General features: G+C 34.0%; 2 protein-coding genes across 4 annotated transcripts; both read right to left on the reverse strand.

Annotated features, from left to right (window-relative positions):
• Positions 1-223: 223 nt before the first annotated feature.
• On the reverse strand, positions 224-6,942 carry LOC114413046 (subtilisin-like protease SBT2.2). 2 transcript variants are annotated; one of them, XM_028377201.1, is made up of 11 exons: positions 6,431-6,942; positions 5,942-6,101; positions 5,655-5,775; positions 5,378-5,573; positions 4,799-4,894; positions 3,778-3,850; positions 3,019-3,301; positions 2,264-2,595; positions 1,643-1,913; positions 1,167-1,448; positions 224-974 (listed from the first exon to the last, which is right to left on the reverse strand). In XM_028377201.1, exons 1-11 carry the CDS (start codon positions 6,694-6,696, stop codon positions 565-567), a joined length of 2,490 nt encoding a protein of 829 aa, XP_028233002.1. In that variant the 5' UTR covers positions 6,697-6,942; the 3' UTR covers positions 224-564. The 2 variants fall into 2 exon arrangements, with proteins under 2 accessions (XP_028233002.1, XP_028233001.1); XM_028377200.1 differs by having other exon boundaries at positions 5,378-5,775.
• A 3,665-nt stretch (positions 6,943-10,607) lies between these two features.
• LOC114413047 (lysine-specific demethylase JMJ18-like) lies at positions 10,608-19,306 on the reverse strand. Of its 2 annotated transcripts, none has more exons than XM_028377202.1 (12): positions 18,685-19,306; positions 18,415-18,501; positions 17,107-17,178; positions 16,831-16,908; positions 16,228-16,740; positions 15,917-16,138; positions 15,258-15,419; positions 13,496-13,864; positions 12,271-13,324; positions 12,065-12,168; positions 11,604-11,801; positions 10,608-11,415 (listed from the first exon to the last, which is right to left on the reverse strand). In XM_028377202.1, the coding sequence occupies exons 2-12, from the start codon at positions 18,454-18,456 to the stop codon at positions 11,053-11,055; spliced, it is 3,177 nt and encodes a 1,058-aa protein (XP_028233003.1). In that variant the 5' UTR covers positions 18,457-18,501; positions 18,685-19,306; the 3' UTR covers positions 10,608-11,052. The 2 variants fall into 2 exon arrangements, with proteins under 2 accessions (XP_028233003.1, XP_028233004.1); XM_028377203.1 differs by having other exon boundaries at positions 18,415-18,447; positions 18,534-19,306.
• Positions 19,307-20,146: the final 840 nt, after the last annotated feature.

Below are 20,146 nucleotides of genomic sequence, written 5' to 3' on the forward strand. Positions count from 1 at the left end.
AATAATCTCCCATTATTCCTTGTCGTCCTTGTTGTTCGAATGGTAGCTCTTCTACGACAATAGCAAAGACGATTTGACGTGGCATTTCCCCTTGTGCTTAAATTAACAGACATGGTTGACCACAAAATAATAGAAGAAGAACTACAAAGATGGAGAAAGATGAATAGGAGAATAATAAGAATTGGATGAGAGTATGAGTAGGAGAAAAAATGGAATGAAAGCGTGAATAAGAACTACTAATCGCTTGTAGTGTCCTTCATAACAACTTGGACTGGGTGTCCTCTAAAGTGAATACCGGACCAAAATAACCTACCTCACGTATTTGTGTCCGGTATGCAACCAGACTATACGACCTTTTTTTTTTGAGTCACAGACTATACTACCTAATAAGGAGTGCTGCACAATTTGGTATTATACATACGTAACTTTACACTATCAAGTATAACGAATGAAAAAATAGCTTAATACATTTTTTAAACAAAGATTAGATTAAGAAAACAAAGCAAAATAAAAAATGAATTACTGAAGAAGAAATTAAAGACACTAATCATGTTAATTAGCTGGTTATAAGATTTTAAAAATGACTGCCACAGGAATGTTGACAACGTGACCTTGATTACCATACAGCCCAATTCTCCCATAGCTAGCAGCAGAACTGTTGTTGGTTACATTGAAGATCACAGACAAGACAAGTCTCTCCCCACTTGCAAGAGAGAAATAATTAGGAGATACTTTCATAGAAGTGCCATATGGAGCACTCCAACCAACATTGTATGTTTCATTTCCAGCAATGTTTTGGATTATTCTTTGTACCACTCTAGATTGGTTCAACCTTGCTATTGTGATTGAGGGCAAGTTCAGATCAGGGCCATATAGTGTTGAATTATAAGTCCAGCAATTTTGACCGGTGTAGTTTAGCACTGTAGGAGTTGAACCATTGATACCACATAGGAATGACATGTAGTCATCATAGCCTACAAAGAAAAATATGTATAAACACATTTGAAAATTCAGAAAACAGGCTTGTTTATTAATCAAGCAGCTTTCATAAATTTGAGCTAGATAAGTGAGACATTTGAACAACAATCGTTGCTGAATTTTTGAAACATTTGAACTTGCATGGAAATTATAATGATTTGAAAGTTCATTAGTCAATTGAGACTTACTAGAATCAAAAAGCAATCCCGGATTTAATGCTGCAGTAGCATTCACAAAACCACTTCCCATGTCAAAGGGAGTTGCTGGAGATAGGTTTTGGTCTATGGAGGGATATGATCGCTGAGCCATTATTGGCCTCCCATTGTTGTCATACAGAGAAGCTGTAGTGGATAGTGCAGATCCAATGGCTGCAGGACTAAAATTGGGAAACTGTTGCTTAATTAGTGCAGCAAGACCAGCAACATGAGGTGCAGCCATGCTTGTGCCAGACATCATTGCAAAATTCTCGCCTGTTAGAATAGTGTAGATCAGATATTCACATATCACTATATTGACATGCTTAATAAATCAAAATTCCTATTTCCTAGTATAAATATTTATAACTTAAAAGGATGTTATGTTTAACTTGGAACAGGCCAAATAAACACCTTAAACTTGTTTATGTTTTGTTTTCTAGTAAAAACAAGCTTATGTATTGACAAACCTAGAAATTCAACAGAATCAGTGGCAACAGAACTCCAAGCAGCCCATATAAAATTTCCAGGAGCTACCAAATTGGGTTTCATAATGTCAGCTTCATGAGGAAGACTGTCCTCTGGATCTGGTCCTCTGGCAGAGTAATACACAACCTTTGGGGCCTCATTATTGTAGTTGGCTTCTAATCCACCACCAATGCTAGCAACAGCCCCAAATTTAACAATTTTATTTGAATCCCCATCTATTTGCAGTGAAGAATTGTAGTATTGCAGTAATATCTGCACAGTTAAAAAAACGAAGCGAATAGTTGGTCTCAGTGTCATTCCCACACACATGTAAGCAACGAATAGAAATAAGTTGACTGTTGACATATGTCAAATCCACACCATGGTTTTTCATGCAGATATTAGGTGTTTCTTGCACTACTCCAATTAGAATTGGAGTTTCACCTCAGTAATTTGCATTAAAGGACTATTCTGATTACCAGGTGAAACTCCAATTCTGATTGAAGAACAGTACCAACAGCACCTAACAAATTGTATGTAAGTTTTATCCTTACATATAATAAAATAAAAGCAAAAAGAAAAAAGACAGTATACATGTGCAAGGGAGAAAATGAACAATGCACCTTGGAATCATTTGCAGATGGAATTATTATGCCAGGCATTTTCATAGGAACTGGGTTAAGCTGAAAAGCAGTCACAAAAAGGTCCATGGAGAAAACAACACCAACTGCACTAAGGTTCATGGCTGTTTCTAATGCCTGTTGAATGGTGGAGAGCCCAAGCACAAATCGGACTGAATAGCTACAGATCAGGAGGTTGCCCTGGACCAAATCCTGACTGAACTTACTTGCATCTTGACACTCACCAATATACATATCATCAGTAACTGTTGTGTTTTTGTTCAAAGCATGTCTTGCATGAATCAGTTTAAACATCGTGTTCTCATATGTTCCAGCTGGGGGAAGTAATTAAAGAAAAATGAAAAAAATAGGGTATTAATAAATCTCAGTAGGTGTACTGATGTAACAAATTATACTTGCACACATTAATAATTGAATCATTTTATTGCTCATCAAGGAACTTCCCCAATGTAACATGATTAAGGTCTTGAAGGTAACAAAAACTAGTTGTTTCAGTAGTGCAGTGTCCATTTTAAATCTTGAATTTCTTTGTTCTTGGTCGGGATTCATATATAAAGTATGACATCACTTTTTGAAATCACACACTTCACACCAGATTTACCCCATCCAAGTAATTACTTTCCCATCTGCACTTCTTTGTTAATTTCAAGACCAAATGCCCAACAAGGCCAAAAGGCCAAGTTAGTCTAAAACAAATTCATGTATAGCTAACCAGGATTAGAGCAACAGAATTTTACGTGCAAGTCCAACACCAGGTATGGTCACATTATTTCCAAGACATAGGGAGTTGCTATAAACTCGATCATGAGAGGTGGCACCAACAGTAAAAATCCATGGACTGAAGGAGGACATGCTCATAGGTGATGGTCCAGTATTGCCAGCAGCTTGCACTACAAAAATACCAGCTTTCACAGCTGATAGCAATGCCATATCTATTGGATTGAAGAAAGTTGCGATGCCAGAAGGACGCCTATTAGGAGTGATTGACAAGCATATTATGTCAACCCCATCCTGAGCTGCCTGTAAACAATTGATTATACTATAAGCCATGCCATAGATGTAAAATTGGGGATATAATTTAGTAAACAGATTTTGAAAGTACTTTACACTTTACAGTAACTCTTCAATTCAAGACCATGCATACCCTCAATGAAAATTTAAATAAATGAATGAATAAATAAATTAACAAACTTTAAATGAAAAGAAAAGTAAATTATATTGGATCAACCCACAGGTTAAATTTAGAATGCTACTACAATCTTTATCACATGCTCTTCACTGAATCAGAATTATTTGAAGCCAATAAACAGTCTGTTGAAAAATGGATAAAAATAATTATTTAGTTAATCAAGCAATCACATTGGCGTGTACTAGAGACTGGAAGAGATAACATTGAGATGATAAAAACAAGAAAATATATCAAGTGTCAACAAATGACCTAAAGTAAAATTATCAAATATTGCTGGCACATGAATGGCATACAAAAGCACAGATACCTGGTCAATAGCTGCAACAACATCTGCTGCAAATCCTCCAAATCTCTTGTATAGTGCCTTGTAAATGGCAATGCTGTAAAAGATTGAAATGGAATGCATTCAAATGTTTACATATATAGAATAAAAATTAATTATGCTTGCATGTAATTATTAGAAATCCAGGTTAGAACAGATCCACTCTTCATTTTGTTCTTGAATAAAAAGAATTACATACACCGTTACTATAGTTTTCTATAGTCTTTTTCAAGTGCCAAATAAATTTACAAAAATTGTCGGTTACTGTACATGGAGATCAATTCTATGGAATTGAAGCATTCCACATGGAAGAAAAAGAGATAAGTGATAGACAGAAAATAAAGTAGAGCATATGACAAAATATGGGGAAAATTTAATTATGAATGGCAGGTAATGTACACAGGGACAATGGAGTGGTCCATCTCCTAGGACTGATACCTATTTTGGTTCTGAACCTGGCCCAACCATTGAAGGAGTTTTCTTTCAGTTTTTCTTGTAGAAATCTTGTAATTTTGAGAGACAGGAAATATTTCCCCCTTACTTCTGAAAATCATATTACAAGTCTCATTTCGGACTTTAAATGCTCTGAAACATCCTGAACTTTTGAGACTTAATCAATCTCGTAAATATGACATGGAAAAATCTTCTAGATGCACAGACCACTGACTTAATACATAGAACCACATACCCTTTCAAGGTAATAAATATCTACAGGTCTAATATTTTAACTGCATTGATATACTAGCCTATGTTATCTTGAAGCTCAATGCAAGGGAACCCTCATTAAGATTATAGATACTCAGCTTTAGCACCTAGTTGAGCACTTCTCTGCAAAGCAAAAGGCATTAAGCGTTTCTCAGATAAATTACATCTTTCTATCACTAGATATCAACTTTCTCTTCTTTTTTCTCCCTTTCAAGTCTATTGGTCCATTTCATCTCATCTTCAATTATTTTTCAAAATGACACATGAGTTTTTAACTTGTATAAAGTTCAAGATTAGTTACTGTGAATGAGGAGCCATCCCACTAGCATTTCCAAAAACTTGGCCAGCAACAATCACTGGAATTCCATGGTTTCCGGCTGCAACAGAAGCTGTGTGCCTGTATGTTATAGATATATCAGAATGGACATTCAGTGAAAAAACAAGTAAAGTGAAGTTTTAGTTTTGTGGCACACTTAATTCAAATACCTATCATATTTTGAAATTTTGAATGAAAGAAACATGATTGATAGTCTGGCATGAATATGTAAGTTCATTTTTAACTTTCAAGCATTGGCTAAAACCATATTTTCGAGTAGCAATTCCAGACCATTTTTCAATATATTTATTTTCTTTCTAAACTAGTGAAGCTAAACAAAACAGGGGGAAAACTAATTGATGAGTTCAAAATTCTGATAAACAGAAGCTAGATAGAAATGATTCATCAAAGTTCAAGCAGAGGGAAATTAACTTCAAAAAGATAACAGTTATAGAAAGACAGATTTGTTGATATGGACAAAAAGAAGAGGAGAATGGACCAAATGGCCAATTGTGGTTAACAACATTTGAACACAATACTCATTTGGAAACACGAAACACTCACGTGCCGTGGCCATCGCCATCAAAGGGAGAAGCATAGTCCTGGGATGAGTTAAATATTCCTCTGGTTATAGCAGAAGCGGCAAAATGTCTAGCCCCAACAAGCTTCCTATTGCAAGAACCGGACGGAAAATCTGGCGTAACCTCACAGGCGCCAGAGAAATGAGCAGGAACGGGGAATGGATGTTCAGATTTATCATCTGCAAAACTAGGGTGTGTAGGATCAATGCCAGTGTCAACAAACCCAATAGCGATTCCTTCTCCAGCAGTTTCAAACCCACCTGCTTGCAACCAAGCTCCCTGTGGCAGACCCAAAAATTGTGGAGTGTGTGTGGTTGCAGTTCTCACAGAAAAATCCAAAACCACATTGGACACTTCTCTTCTCCTTGAAAGTTTTTCTGCCTTCAAGATTTCAAAAATCAAGAACATGTTGGTTGAAGAAGTTTACCAGATCACAAATACAAAAACCAAAATATGCACAAATGGAAACAACTCAAACAATGAAGCACATATTTCTTCACAGAATAAGGACACAATCAAGATGTTGAAAAGTAAAACCATAGCATACCTGTTGTTGGGTAACCAGCACAGCAAATCCATTAATCAAGTAATGATAGCTATAGAGCTTCAGATATTTCTCCCCATTAAACACTTTATTCAACAATGAGTCGTGAACTCGGGCAAAGTACGAACCACGTTTCATAACTGGCTTTGAAACATTCTGATGTCTGAAAAAAAAAAAAAAAGACCATTCATATCTCTCAAATGAATGCACAATTAAGCACCAAAGTCAAAAAATTGGAGGAAACTAAAAATATGGTACAAAGTACCGGAATTTAGAATATCAAACAAATACTATAATGATAAGGTTTTCAAAAAACTTGTTTTCGAGTTGTGTAGATACTATGGCAATCATTTGAACAAATGTTCATCTTATCATCATAACACAAATACATAACTTCAACAAGAAGCCTCATCCTCAGCTATAAAAGGAATGTAACAATTAATACACTTTGAACACAGTTTGTTAACATTAAAAACAAATATGGGGGGGTACCTTTGTTTGTGAACTCTAGTTCTTCTTCTCCCAGATGAACCATGTTTAGAGTTGTTGCCCACTGTGATTAACTCATGATGATGATAGTGAGAAGCAGGAGCTTGTCTCAGAGTAACAATGTAAACAGCTGTAGTTGAATCACTTTGACACACGGAAGGTATTAGAACCATTCCCAAGAAAAACAGTACCACTAAATGTGTATGCTGTGACCAATGCATGTTTTCCATTTGGGTTTTGGAATGCAAAGCCAAAGCCCCACCAAGCATGAACAAGAGTGATGACAACTATTGTTCAGTTCAGCAGCACGTAGTAAAGGCCATCTTCAACAGTAAGACTTGCTGACCTTTAATAGTATTTATGAAAGTTGAGTAAATACTGAAAAGCTGTGTCAGGTTTTGCAGCTTGTTCTGAAGCCTGAAGTGGAAGTGGAAAGTGGAGCCAACTCAACAATGATATTAAAGCAGGTTGATTCGGAATTAACAGGTCAAGTATGTATGGAGAATCTTAAACTATCTCGGGTGCTGTGATAGTGTGGAGTAGTAGTATAGTATAGTAGCATAGTAATAAATACATGAATTATTTGTTCAACAAGAAGCCTCAACATACATCCTCTCTTTAATTGTTGAAATTTATGAGTTTAACTAAATTGAAAATGAAATCTATTAAATAAAAAATGGACTTCACATATTTAATCTCATTCAATAAAAAAATGTATTCAGAAGACTCAAATAAAAATGTTAATAAGATTTGAGTTTAATATTTACATACCAATAACATATAAATTAATTTTATATTGTCATCAAATCATAAATTATTGAGTAAATTATTTTAAGATTATTATTTTAAAAGTTAATAAATTTATTATATATGATAAGTTGTAATTGAATAATTATATATAAAAAATTATACTATAACTTTTTTATCATAAAATTTAGTGTAGATTATACTAAGATTATGTGAGATTGCACAATCCACTGCATACTGACTTATGGAATATTGAATGTTCCTATACTAAACCTAAATCTAGATAACATTTATAAAGGGAAGGTTTGAGTGGGGCATGTACGTGTAGCCTTCAACCTAACATTATTACAAATATTTAAGGCACTGCTTTTTGGCTGTGCCCCAAAGAAAGTGGATACATAATGGTTCGGTGGCATTTCAAGTGCAAGTGCCTTTGCGCACATGTCATAGTGATAGTGCACCTCCACCCGGAGCAAAAAGTGTTATCTCATAGCATTCTAAGTTAAAAATGCATGTTTTGGAATTTTTTTTTTTGCTTTGTTGATTAGTTATCATTATGAGACCCACGCATGCCTCAATTTTTTTTTCTTTGGTGGCTATTTGAGACCTTGAAGCAAGACTAACACATTTTGATAAAGTTTTGTTTTATATGAAACTTTTTGGTTGTGAATAAAATATAGTTGAGGTGCAATGACTACTGCGAAGTAAACTGATAAAATATGGTTTACTAACAAGTTGTTGATAAGACTGATAAAATATAGATTATTTTTAACACAATTATATTATTTACATACTTTTTTTTTATAAGATTACTTTCTTATCTCCTTCCATTACATTGATCTTTTTTTTTTTTAACTAGAGTATCCCAGTTAGAAACTAAGAACTAATCTCCATTAGATCTCATCAAGTCTTGTACTCATGTTAGTTGTAACGTGAGTTAGAGTATTAAAAATGTTTCTGTTGATAAGCAATAGGTAAATTTTACTATAAATTTTCACAAAAGATGATAATTTTTTCTAGTCTAGCAAATGGATGTGTCTTCTCTTAGTCTAATATATCATGCTCATAAGTTATTAATTTTAGAATATATATAGTTTTATTTATTTACTTAAAAATAAACTCACTGGTTTTTCCGGTAACATTGGTCAAAGTGATAGGCCATGGTATCATTCCATCTTTCTCTGCACTTTAGGAACAATCTTTTTAAAATATCTGTTGAAGTGCTTCTTCGAATGGCGAAAGATCCCGATTCTAGCTACTACCATCAGCAGTATGGTATGGCTTTCTTTTCTATTTCAAATGATGACTTTGTGCATGTGTCCCCAATACCAGAAGAAAAGGCTTTTGGGTGTGAGATTCTGTTCCAATTCCAATTTTGTATCAATCCCTTGAAGTTCCGAAATTTCAGGATTCTATTATTTTCTTCATACTTTTTGGACCTTCAAATCACAATCTGTAATTAGTTTCCTTTTTTTTCATTCTAAAATATTTATAAAATCTCATCTAAAAAAAATGTCAAAAATATTTTTTTATCAGAAAGTATTAAAGATAATATCAAATGATTTATACGTACCATTTCTCAAACAACAGATATAGACCCTCGACAATGTCAAGTAAGTACCTTAGTACATTTGCAATAGTCAAACGACATTAAAAAAAAAAAAAAAAAGCAAAATTGGTAAATTAACCGAGTCCTAACTATGCATAAAAGATAAAAACCTAGACCTAAATAAACGAGACATAAGTGTAATATTAATAATAGCAGATAAAGATTATGTGACATCCGTCCTATCTTTGAAAATATAAATGTAATTTTTTTTCTAACTTACATCATAAAAAGTAGTGATTTAAAACACAATATTAAAAGTTTCTTGAAACTGATCATATCTACTAAGATATATATATTGTACGAAATTAAAGTGGTTGAGAGTTTCTACATCAAAATACCGGGGAGAAACTCTGTCAAGCTTCTACACTTACCTCGATCATTGGCATAAAATTCTCTCGTTCTTCTCTACTTTCACTCTCTTAAATTTAGAGTTTATAGTTTTATTGTCATATTTTTATTAAATTTTATAACAAATCTTCATTATTACTAATTAGTTTTAAATCAAATATGAAATATCTCGTTTTACAGTCTATTCCACTTAATTTGTCTTCTTAAGTAATTAGAAATAAATTTTATTGTAATGTTATAATATTTGGGGTTAGTATTTATACAAGTATCTTCTTTGTTTATTTATGTGTTATATTATCTTAAGGCTGGATAAGCTTTTTTATAAGCACTTTTAAGGGAAGGAAATTTTTAAAAATAATTTAATAAATTAATTTGTAGAAATTTTCTTACATTAATTTCTTTAAAAAAATGGTTTTTAATTCATGTATAAGTTAATTTTAGTTTATGAATAAATTCATTTTATTTTTTTAATTTTCTTCTTATAAAAATAAGTTTGGAGAAGTTTATCCAAAGATACCCTCGTCTTAGTCCAATTATCGCTAAGGATCGCATTATCTAGAATTTTCCTCTCATTTGAGGCACCTCAGAATCATCCATCGAATCTGTTTTAATTTTTTTTTCCAGTGTTCACTTTATTCAAACTCGTTTATTGCTAATGTAAAATTTAAGCTCTTTCTTCATTTCCACAAATCCAGATTACTAATGTTCTGTCAGCCCAGCCCGTGACTCTGGCCCAAAATTTCCTCACTCCCCTGTCCATCGAGCTGGTCCAATTAACGTTCCTTCCTTGTTTCCCATCTCCACCCCTTCTCTTGGGCATTTGTTTCCAGCACTCCCACTATTGCTTCCTGCACCTCCCATTGCATTCTGGAAAGCTCATTCCGAAATGCAAAATGGGTTTTCTGGAATGCAATGATAGGTATAGGATGCAATAGCCCTTCTCTTGAGGCTTGAGCATACCACTCAGTGTATTTGGTTTGGTGGTAAGAAAACATGGTGAGTTTAGTACAAATGCAACTATTTGTTGCTTCCTAAAATCATAACGAGTTTAACTCTTTCTCTCTCTCTCTCTCTCTTAATATGACTATGGCTTTTGACAATATCATTGAGAGATTGATCAATAATTACTACTTCAGCATAATATACTGAAAAATTATGGTAGTTATGACTGTGTCATTGAGATATTGATAGACAATTGCTACTTTAGTATGATCTCATTAAATTAGAACATGATTACGAAAGTGCTCAATCTTTCTTTTTCTGGTTAACCTGACTAGTATTTAATCCCAAATCAAGCAGTCCTATAAGGGACTTGGTGACATGTAGTCAGGGGTTGAACCCAAATTAGTTTCTGCTTAGAGGATTATAAGTTATATAGGAGCCACACAGAGCTAACTTTCCTACAAATCAGAAAACAGCATGTGGAGATTTATGAATGCTGTTTGCTTCAAACTAAAATCAGATATTCAATGTCTATCAATAAGAAAGATCAAATATTCAATATTCTTAGCAAGAAGGAACTTATTCCAAATTTCAAACTCTCCATGTATTGTTCCTACTCTTGTCATCATTTATATAGCAGTAAAATTTGTTTTTCTGTTTATATACATAATTGGAGAGTATGGAGATCACTAAGGATGAAAGATGTAAAACCTAAAATACTATCAAAGCTGCAGGCTAGGTCATCAGAAGTAAATATAAACTCAAAAGGAAAGTTGGAATGGATCAATGGCATTAGCACCTACAATGGGTCAATGTCATTATCCATATCTAAGTTATTGACACCGAGCAAGTAGCAAAATTTTATCTTGACTTTCACCCAGCATCATCAGTTCAATTGGTCACTGAAAGAAAGGACCTCACTAAGGACTAAAATGAAATATGACTTATCCAAAGTCAGACAGAGCTGAGATGTTATACTTTATGCACAAGCTTTCTGGATTTCTTCTATCAGCGACACAAATTCCGCTCTGCACTTAGTGAACTGTGCATCAGAGCTGAATAACTTATGCATGGCACTTAATTCATCAGAACTTGCTTTTTTCAAGAATCCTTGTAGCACCAATTTCATCTCTTCAAAAGAATCACAACTTCCTATGATGCTATCTTGCTCCTGCCTTATCAAACCAGCATCAAAAAGCTTGGTCTTGGCATCACCTAGGGAGTTGCTTGAACCATGACTGAACTTACAGTCATCAATGGCACTGCCTGAAGATTCAGAGACAACTTCTTTGTGATTCCAGTACTCGACGCATTGATGATTGGGATCCTCAGCTTCAATGGCCTGGAAAAGTTTTTCAGAATTGATTAAAACATCATAAGTCGGAACATAATAAGCTACATTAAACTAGTTCAAGAAAACTGGCTAAAGATAAGATCCGAATTCCAAACTGTATGACTATAAATCTATATTAGAAAAAGAATAAACCAACAAGGGTGTGAATAGCTTAAACATTCATGAGTTTGCATTACCTGAATAATGGATGGTGAAAGGAATCCAAACATTTTGTGACCGTTAATGCTTTGCAGAAGTTCCAAGGAAGGAAGTTCTATTTCACCTTGACTCCTTTGCCTTTTGATTTCATGATTTAGTCTTTCAAGAACTGATTCCCAGCACTTATCTGCTGAGGTGTTTGTGAAAGCCTCATTTGGAAGTTCTTCCATGGTAACCTGAAATATATTTTACTGAATGAGAAAGAAATATACTTCCAACTGAAAAATGTCCATGCAAATACCATAAAATTAAAAATAGAATAACAAGAAATCAACTATCACTTAGTTCCATTAATATTATGTTAGAAGATTGTCAGATCCCTGTACACCTTAACTCTAACTCCTATCTATATTATTAAATAGGTTTGAAGTACATATATCTACAAGCAGAAAGTACTCGATATGATTTTAACATGAAACAGAAATATCAGGAATAATACCTTGAAAATAGGCCCAAGAAATCCAGCATCATAGACTTCAGAAAGATAGTTACAAATTCTTGGTGGATCAAGAATGCTAAAGAACTTAACACGACTCTTGAATCCTTCATAAATTTACCAAAACAAATGAAATGTTAAACTCCCACAAAAAAAAAAAAATTTAAGGTATATTACAACCCCAGAAAAGATCCTACACTGCAGCCTACCTTTTGGATATATTGCATGCTTACTGCACCACAGCTTTCCACAAATAACAGAGCCCAAATTTACAGGCTCTACAGAAATACCAAACTTCTGCATTAAGAAGCTTTGGTTTGTCAACGATATACTTGTATTGGAGGTTTCGGCGTCACCCATTTTAGATACACTGTTGAGTTGCTCTCCTGAATCAGAATGCATCTGCAGATCCACCCCAAACAATTTATAACCATCAAGTGTACAAGAATTTTGAACATCCCTTGAACAAGATGAAAATTCTTTGCCAGCAATACTATCAGCCCCAGGTTCCATGTTGTCTTGTTCTTTTCTAGCCTCTGCAAAGCTGACTTTTTCCACATATGGAACACCCTTATTATGATGGTAATCAGCAGCATGCAGAAAATAATTTTCAGGTTCACCAGACATAACATCAATATTCAAATCCACAGAACCTCCTTTCTCCACCGTAACTTTATTGTCCATGACCAAATCTTTTTCATTCAAATTGTCTTTATGACAGTCTTTAGTGCCATATGGTGCACTAAAAGTTTCATGGTGAAACTCTGAGTGGACTAATTCTGCTGAAATGTGGCTGTAAGAACTACTAAGTATAGTTGAATTTGACTTATCATTAGTTCCTGCACAAGTTGAGTTTTTCCCTTCTTTGTAACTCTGGGTTTGACAAATGGCACTCTCCACATCTTGTTTATAAATGCAAGCATCCTCAGCATTAGCAGAAACCATTCCAGAGTTTCTATTTGACCACACTTCAATGGCATGTGATTCTCCTTCTAATGCTTCAACCAATGTACTTAGTTCATTCATATTATAACGAAACAGAATAAACCTGTTGTCCATTTCACATGAGCAAAACAAATTTGAGTGTTTGAGACAAGAATAACAGTCAGGAGAGCACTTGCAACCTATGGCAGATAGGTGCAAATCATAGAAGCAAGAGAAGCATTCTCTTTCCTCAAACAAATCAAATTTACTGTCCATCCTCAGCATCTTTAAATGAGTTGGAAGACAGTCAAGCCTTTCCTTTTCCATAGTTATCCTTGTCTGTCAAAAATAAGGGTAACAAAATGTGAAAAAAAAAATAATGAAATGAAGAACAGGTATCTGCATGGGAACTAAAATTAAATAATAAATGTCAACCAAAGTGTCATAAAGTTTTTAAATATGTGGAGAGTGGGTTATGATCAAAGATAAAGAGTATGCAAGAATCATTACCTTAACTGCCTTGGTAAGAACTCCATCTTTCCCACAAGCACTTCTCCATTTTATATATTTTAGATTTTCTTTTCCATGAAGAGTTAGCTCTGCAAGGGCATGCATGGCTTCCTGAGCACATCCAAATAATAACTTGTCATGAGACAATGAAGTCTTACGGCACTGCAAACTGTAAAGCTCGGCAGCATTCTGGCCATGCACAAGCCAATCAACAGGAGCCACATTCACAGCCTCTGCACAGTTGAAGCCACAATTGAAGCCACAGTGGTATGCCCTTGGAAAGGTAACAACAAATTCCCCTGAATGCTGAATAGTGCGATGTACAGGCACCCCCTCAGATTTAAGAATTGAAGGAGATAACTGAGTCACCTGCTCAAAGATGAAATCATAACCGCTAGAATCATAATACAGTTCCCAAACTCTATCTACTACACAAAGAGAACTAAAATATCTAAGACTTGTATGAGAGATGAACATATGTGCTAGAGTTCTGGAGAGATAAGATAGTGTTGCTTTGGTAGAAACAGAACTGTCAAAGTTCAGCATACTACATAACGAGAGAAAGGTCATAAAACAGATAACTGTACCATAATTTTAAAATCTTTAATGGACTTGTAAAGAACTAAGGGTAACATGACAAATGCAGGTGATACAACCAAGAGCGTTTACACCATGCCAAAAGCTTGATCTATTGGCAAAGGTGAAACTTTTGACATATAGCATCCTGCATTAGACGCAAACCATACCCTATTTCAGGCTTTAAGCCATTATTAGGCATAAGCCACACTAGGTTGAACCTGACCCTCACAACCTTTTGGACATATCATTTTGTCCCTCGAAGAGAAGGTTCACCCTCAAACCTTAAGATGATTGGAAACATATCAAACCCGTGATTTGAACACCTGTTGACTCTAATTCCAAATGATATGACCAAGACACTTACCATGGGACATTTGTCTACAGGAACTTATGTGCCGTACAGTATACATCACCGCAGGACATTTTTCTACAGGAGCCATTAAGTTGTTTAGACAATACTTACTCCTAATCAACACTTTATCCCAAACACAAACACAATAGGAGCTTACCAGGTAGATTCTATACTGAACTAGTGAACTTTGATTCTGGGGAAGGCCAAGGATTAACTCTTCTAGAAGCTTAAGTTATTAAGTGGAAACATTATAACAATTTTATATCTACAAGATGGCTCACACAAGGGAAGCGAAGGCTTGAAGTGTGGATAGTGCATAAGTCCACCATACCGAGTGAAAATAGTTAGGATCATACTCTCGTTCACTTGTTCATAGTGGCTCAAATACTATGTCAAGGATATCCTAAAATCTTTTGTCAAGTGGAGGGTCAAGAATAGTTTTTCATCTCCAGCACAGGGAGAATAAACTGGGAAGGGGGGGGGGGGGGGGGGCGAATCTTCTCTACCTTACTCATAAATTGATTACCTAATAACTCTAGCTTCCGCTATATATATATAAGTATCATACACTAAACTAATCAAAAGTGCCACGCCTTTAACTAAATAAACATGAAGTGACACTCTGAAGTCTAAAGATTTCAAAATGTCATCATGTTTTTAGTTTCTTAACTTTCACAGGTGGCATTAAAAGTTCCTAGCAAACTTCCAACAAAATACACATTTAGCATCAACTACAATCTCTGTTTGTTTATGAAATCTCTATATTGAAACAGAATGAAGGCAACCAAAAAACTGAAATTTAGGAGGAAAGTACAATTCCAAGTAGTATACCAATTCATTGAGTAGATTTGGTTGTTCTTCAAATAAATCAGGCAAGTGCTTTCTCATTGCATCTTCCAGACCTGGAGCATGGCTTCCAGCTACTCCATACCATACTTTTGGGTCACCCCAGTGCAGATAATTAAGTGAATAGAGGTGATGGTCCTCAACATGCTGTTCCAAGGAGAAAGAAACAAGAAAAAGGTGTTAGTTTTTATTGGAAAGTATGAAGATGAAACAAAAGCAATGCAAAATTGAAGACAATATTACTTGTTTTATAGATCAATATTTCAAACAAATCAACACAAAGCAGTGGAACCAAAAATGTTGAGAGTGCAAGCAAACTGAGAATTCTATTATATTAGACATGATTCAATAATTATGCAGTGTAGCGACCCCTATCTGGATTCTAGTCTATGTCTAACACTAGTTCTAGTCCTTTATTTTCTCCACTGAACCTTTAATTAAATTATATTTTTTTATAAAACAGACAGATTTTAAAATTTTCAACTCAGCTAAGTCAGCTTTCATGACAAATAACTTAAACTCTATAACTCCACAGACAGATACAGAAAGTGATTAAAAAGAAAATTAGTAATATCATCTGTAATGCCTTAAACTTTGTTTCTTGCATAGATTTAGACTGAGAAAATGTAATTCTCACTACTTACCCAGCAAAATGAGGAAAAGCACATTCCAACATACAGCCATGGAACTACAACTCCTGAGATATCACTTCCTTCAAAACATAAGGCAGAACCTGGCAGTCGCGGGAAGTTATTCAGATTCCAACCAGACAGGGCATATCTATCTGACTCATTCTTAGTTAAGGATGATGTCTTAGGAAAACCACTTCCAAGTGATCCAGTTTCCAAGTCAGCTCCATAATACACCTTCAAAAATAACAGAATAATATATAATTTTTTTGCATAATTATGTGACAGTAAGACTAACGATATTATCAATGAACCGCAATTAGTACCTCAACCTCATCAGTTGGTTGCTCTATTATTCGCCAGTATTCACCTTCAATTTCCTCCACAGAGGGTTTCCATCTTTGCTGGTGACTACTATCACTAACTTTTTCATATTCATTGGCATCATTCAATCCAAAGTAGCAATCTTTAAAAACATTAGCATATTGCTGAAAGTCTTTAAGTGTGAAGTCTGACCCTGATTGGAATCCAAACTTCTCCTCAGGCTCAGAAGCAACATTAGCTTCAGAACCTGATTTGGCAGTTCTCATACCCATGCCCATCTTTGACTGCTTTCTACGTTTTCGTTTCCTTCCCCTAATTTTCTTTCTCATGGGTTCCCTGTTCTGAAGCAAGTCAATTAGCTGAATACGAGTGGGAAATTTTGCATTTTCCCATAAATCTTTCTCCTGAAGAGGGCAAGGTGGTACCCAGCAAGCTGGAGGGACAATCCTACATATGCCATAAGGTTCAGCTTGGGGGCGAATCTTAGCTATGTAACCAAGTGTGTCTTCAAACTCCTGATTAGAGTATAAACAAAAAGTTAATTCAAAATACAATATAACCACCACCAAAAACTATAATACTATGATAGTGATAATTATAAGTACCTCAATAGTTGGATAAAACACAGGTGCTTCATCAACTATAGGCCGGCATGCTTCAACCGGATCCCATCTGGCTGATATCTGCAACATGACAACGATATATATGCATATTAATTTTTAAATCATTTTTTCTTTTGAATATTCAAACTGATATTTATTCACCATAAAAAATATCCAAACTGATATCTATAGGAAATATGTTTAAAAGATTGAAATTAGTATCTGACTTCATAGAGTATACAAAGACACATTCACAGCACAGTAGATCATGCTAAATACCTTTCTATGCCGTGGACTGCCAGAAGACTCAAGTGTGTTTTCCATTTCTGGTTTATGCCTACAAGGATTATCCTGCAAAATATCACATGTATGAATGCTAAATTTGTTGACTCAATAAAAAATGATTGGGAGAAACATCAAAGTCTAGCAAAGTTTAACACAAAATGTCCTTTCCAAAGGATTGATTCAAACACTGTAACAGCTTAATTTCAAGCATTTATGTTGTTACACCAGCTAGAAATCATGTAAAATATATGGATTTTCAGGTAAAGGCAGAACAGCGACTCAATCATGCAGTTAGTGCCATCTAATCTTCTAAAACAAGTTATACAACATTGATGCCCTTCATTAGCTTATGCTGGTAAGGTATAAGCAGTGTATGGCATGCGAAAGATTTAAGTTTGATTGAAGCCTCAACTAGCAGTATTGACTCATCATTGATGCAAGGTTGGAGATAGCTCTCAGAATTCAAAGACAACAGGACGCAATCTTGTATTAAAAAAAAAAAAACAGTATCAAATGTAAACCCAAAACGGTTTTCGTACTTTGGCATCATTCAGGTTACTTACATCATAGTTGAATAAATACACTTCAAACAGTTACAAAAAGATTAACTAAATTTAAGTTAATCACATTTTTATAGCTAAAAAAAACATCCTCATATTTTAAGCTTTAATAAGATAGACTCGTAGAGCATTAAATTAATATTTTCAAAGTTCAAATGCATGCAATGCTCTTGAAACCAAATAATGTAAATGCAATTCAATACAAAACAGGAACCATCAAAAGATTAGGCCATCCAATGCCAGACATAATAAAACATTCCAGAAAGCTAAACAAACCAGCCACCACCACCAGGGTGAGAAATTTCCAATCTTTCCAAACCCCAAAAAACGAAAAGTCACATAACATGTAAAGAACAGCCTACAGTAAAAACAAAATTAAGGGTTTACAATTCCTGAGTAAATTAACATCATCCTTCTGGGGAGCAGAAATTAGCACAGGAACTAAACTAGTAATATCAAATATGACACAAGCGAAAACACACAATCACAATGTCTTAAACATAATGAGAAAAGACTAAAAAGAAAGAAAGGAATGAAGGAAGGAAAAGATACACAAAAATAACAGCAGTTTTCAAATTCGATAAACAAAGAAAAGATCTGAAATTTGTGATGATCCATAACAACAGAGGATGGAAATTTTGAACAGAGTAGCAGCACATGAATGAAAAGCGCTCTAGAACACGTACCACATTGTCAAGGTTTAAAATTTAAATCACAAAATGAGAAAAAAGAAAGAACCAACCTCTTTGGCGTGAGATTCTGCAGCCAATTTCAACTGTTTCATTCAATGCAAAATGAAAGATAAACCCAATTGAATAAGTTATTGAGACTGCAACAAGAACAGAGACCATTGTAACTAACCTTATCAGAGTCCCAATTAGCCAAAGAGACATTCCACAAAACAGTTTCTCACTTATCTATCTATTACCCAACTAACTGACCCCAAACAAACCTTAAAAACTGCTAAAAAAAACAACAACAACAACAAAACAAATGCAGAACACAAACGTACACAATGCAGCAAAATTCTCCCCGAAAAGTTGTTTCCACGTTCTGAAGGAAAAACAAAGCAGTTGCGTACAAAAGAATTAACCACGAAAATTCCTTCACAAATCAAACGAAAACCCAAATGCAAATTCAATTGCATGTATATATATTTTATTTTATTTATTGTATCTATGTATGTACCAATGCATGAATGTAGCAAACCCCAAAATTTGTTGTGAAATTGAAAAAGAATAAAAATTCTACAAATCTTGGATTCTAAATTCTAATGCCCAAAATCAAATAGTAGCAGAGGCACTTTTATTTAAGATAAAAATAGAAACAAAAGAATAGAGTGGGCATATAAACCATGTAAATATATTTTGACAGGTGTAATGGGAAACAAAATTAAATAAATAGTTATTGAAAATAATGGGATGGATACGAAGTCCCAGGTGAAACCCCAACAACAGTACTTGCACAGTTACACTACACTACAAAAAGATTTTAATTCCATTAATAATGATAATAAATTTTTTGTACCGAATAAACGACAATAATATTAATATTAAAAACTAGTTATAAAAGTTATTCTGAAAAAGAAAAACAAATCTTGTAATATCTTTGAGAAAATAAGGGGACACAAAAGAAAGTGAACTGCTGTCTGCTGTGGCAGCGGGAAGCGGCTGAGATTCTACACTGAAAGACGTGCAAGTGTACTTGACAACACTTTTGCTCTAATAAAATTTGTTGTCGTTTTATAAATTTTAATAACTTAACTATTATCTACTTCTAAGATAATTTTGTAAAATGAAGATAAACGATTTCATACCAGCAATGAGTTTATTGAGTTATCTTATCACTTATTTAACTCTTAATAACATTCAATTTATTACCTTTAGTATCAATCATCATCAATAATAATATATAAATTAAAATTAATCATAGTAGCTCACAAAAATAGCATTACACGTTTTCATAACTTCATTATTCTTTTTACAGGGCTTCATTATTGTTATGAGAGTGTATAAAAGGTATTAATAGCATAATAATAAACGTGGCAGCATAATTAATCTTAATTATTTTTTGAAATGCAATAGAAAAAGAAAATAAATTTTCAAATCGAACTAAGAAACAGATCCAATAATTTTAAAAGATTTCATAATATATTTATTGTTTAAAGATATATTTATTAATTTCTACGAATAATCTATATATAATTTCTAAGAATGGGTTAACTCAGCATATCATCTAATAATAAAAAAATATTTAAAAATTTGTTAGTGGATTTATCGTTGATAAAATTCTTCAAATATTTAAAAAGTTGTTAGTAGATTTATTTTTGATAAAATTCCTCGTAGTCTAAGTTGTATCAAGTAATCTAAATGAATGTTAATTTAAAAGGTGAAGGTGTGTAGTGCGCGCAATATTAACTGAAAGTGATGAAACAACCCAACGAACCACAAAATGAATGGCACATTTTCTTGGCT

This window comes from Glycine soja, chromosome 5 (genome assembly GCF_004193775.1).
Source record: "Glycine soja cultivar W05 chromosome 5, ASM419377v2, whole genome shotgun sequence".
NCBI classification, from domain to species: Eukaryota; Viridiplantae; Streptophyta; class Magnoliopsida; order Fabales; family Fabaceae; genus Glycine; species Glycine soja.

Excerpts from the sequence above, each read along its gene's own strand:
- LOC114413046 (XM_028377200.1), bottom strand. The coding sequence starts at position 6,696 with ATGCTTGGTGGGGCTTTGGCTTTGCATTCCAAAACCCAAATGGAAAAC. Across the intron at positions 6,102-6,430 it reads ACTAGAGTTCACAAACAAAG|ACATCAGAATGTTTCAAAGC; the intron begins GTACCCCCCCAT and ends TTTTTTTTTCAG. Across the intron at positions 3,302-3,777 it reads TTGTTGCAGCTATTGACCAG|GCAGCTCAGGATGGGGTTGA; the intron begins GTATCTGTGCTT and ends AATTGTTTACAG.
- LOC114413047 (XM_028377202.1), bottom strand. The coding sequence starts at position 18,456 with ATGAAACAGTTGAAATTGGCTGCAGAATCTCACGCCAAAGAG. Across the intron at positions 17,179-18,414 it reads CAGAATCTCACGCCAAAGAG|GATAATCCTTGTAGGCATAA; the intron begins GTTGGTTCTTTC and ends GATATTTTGCAG. Across the intron at positions 16,741-16,830 it reads TGTTTTATCCAACTATTGAG|GAGTTTGAAGACACACTTGG; the intron begins GTACTTATAATT and ends TACTCTAATCAG.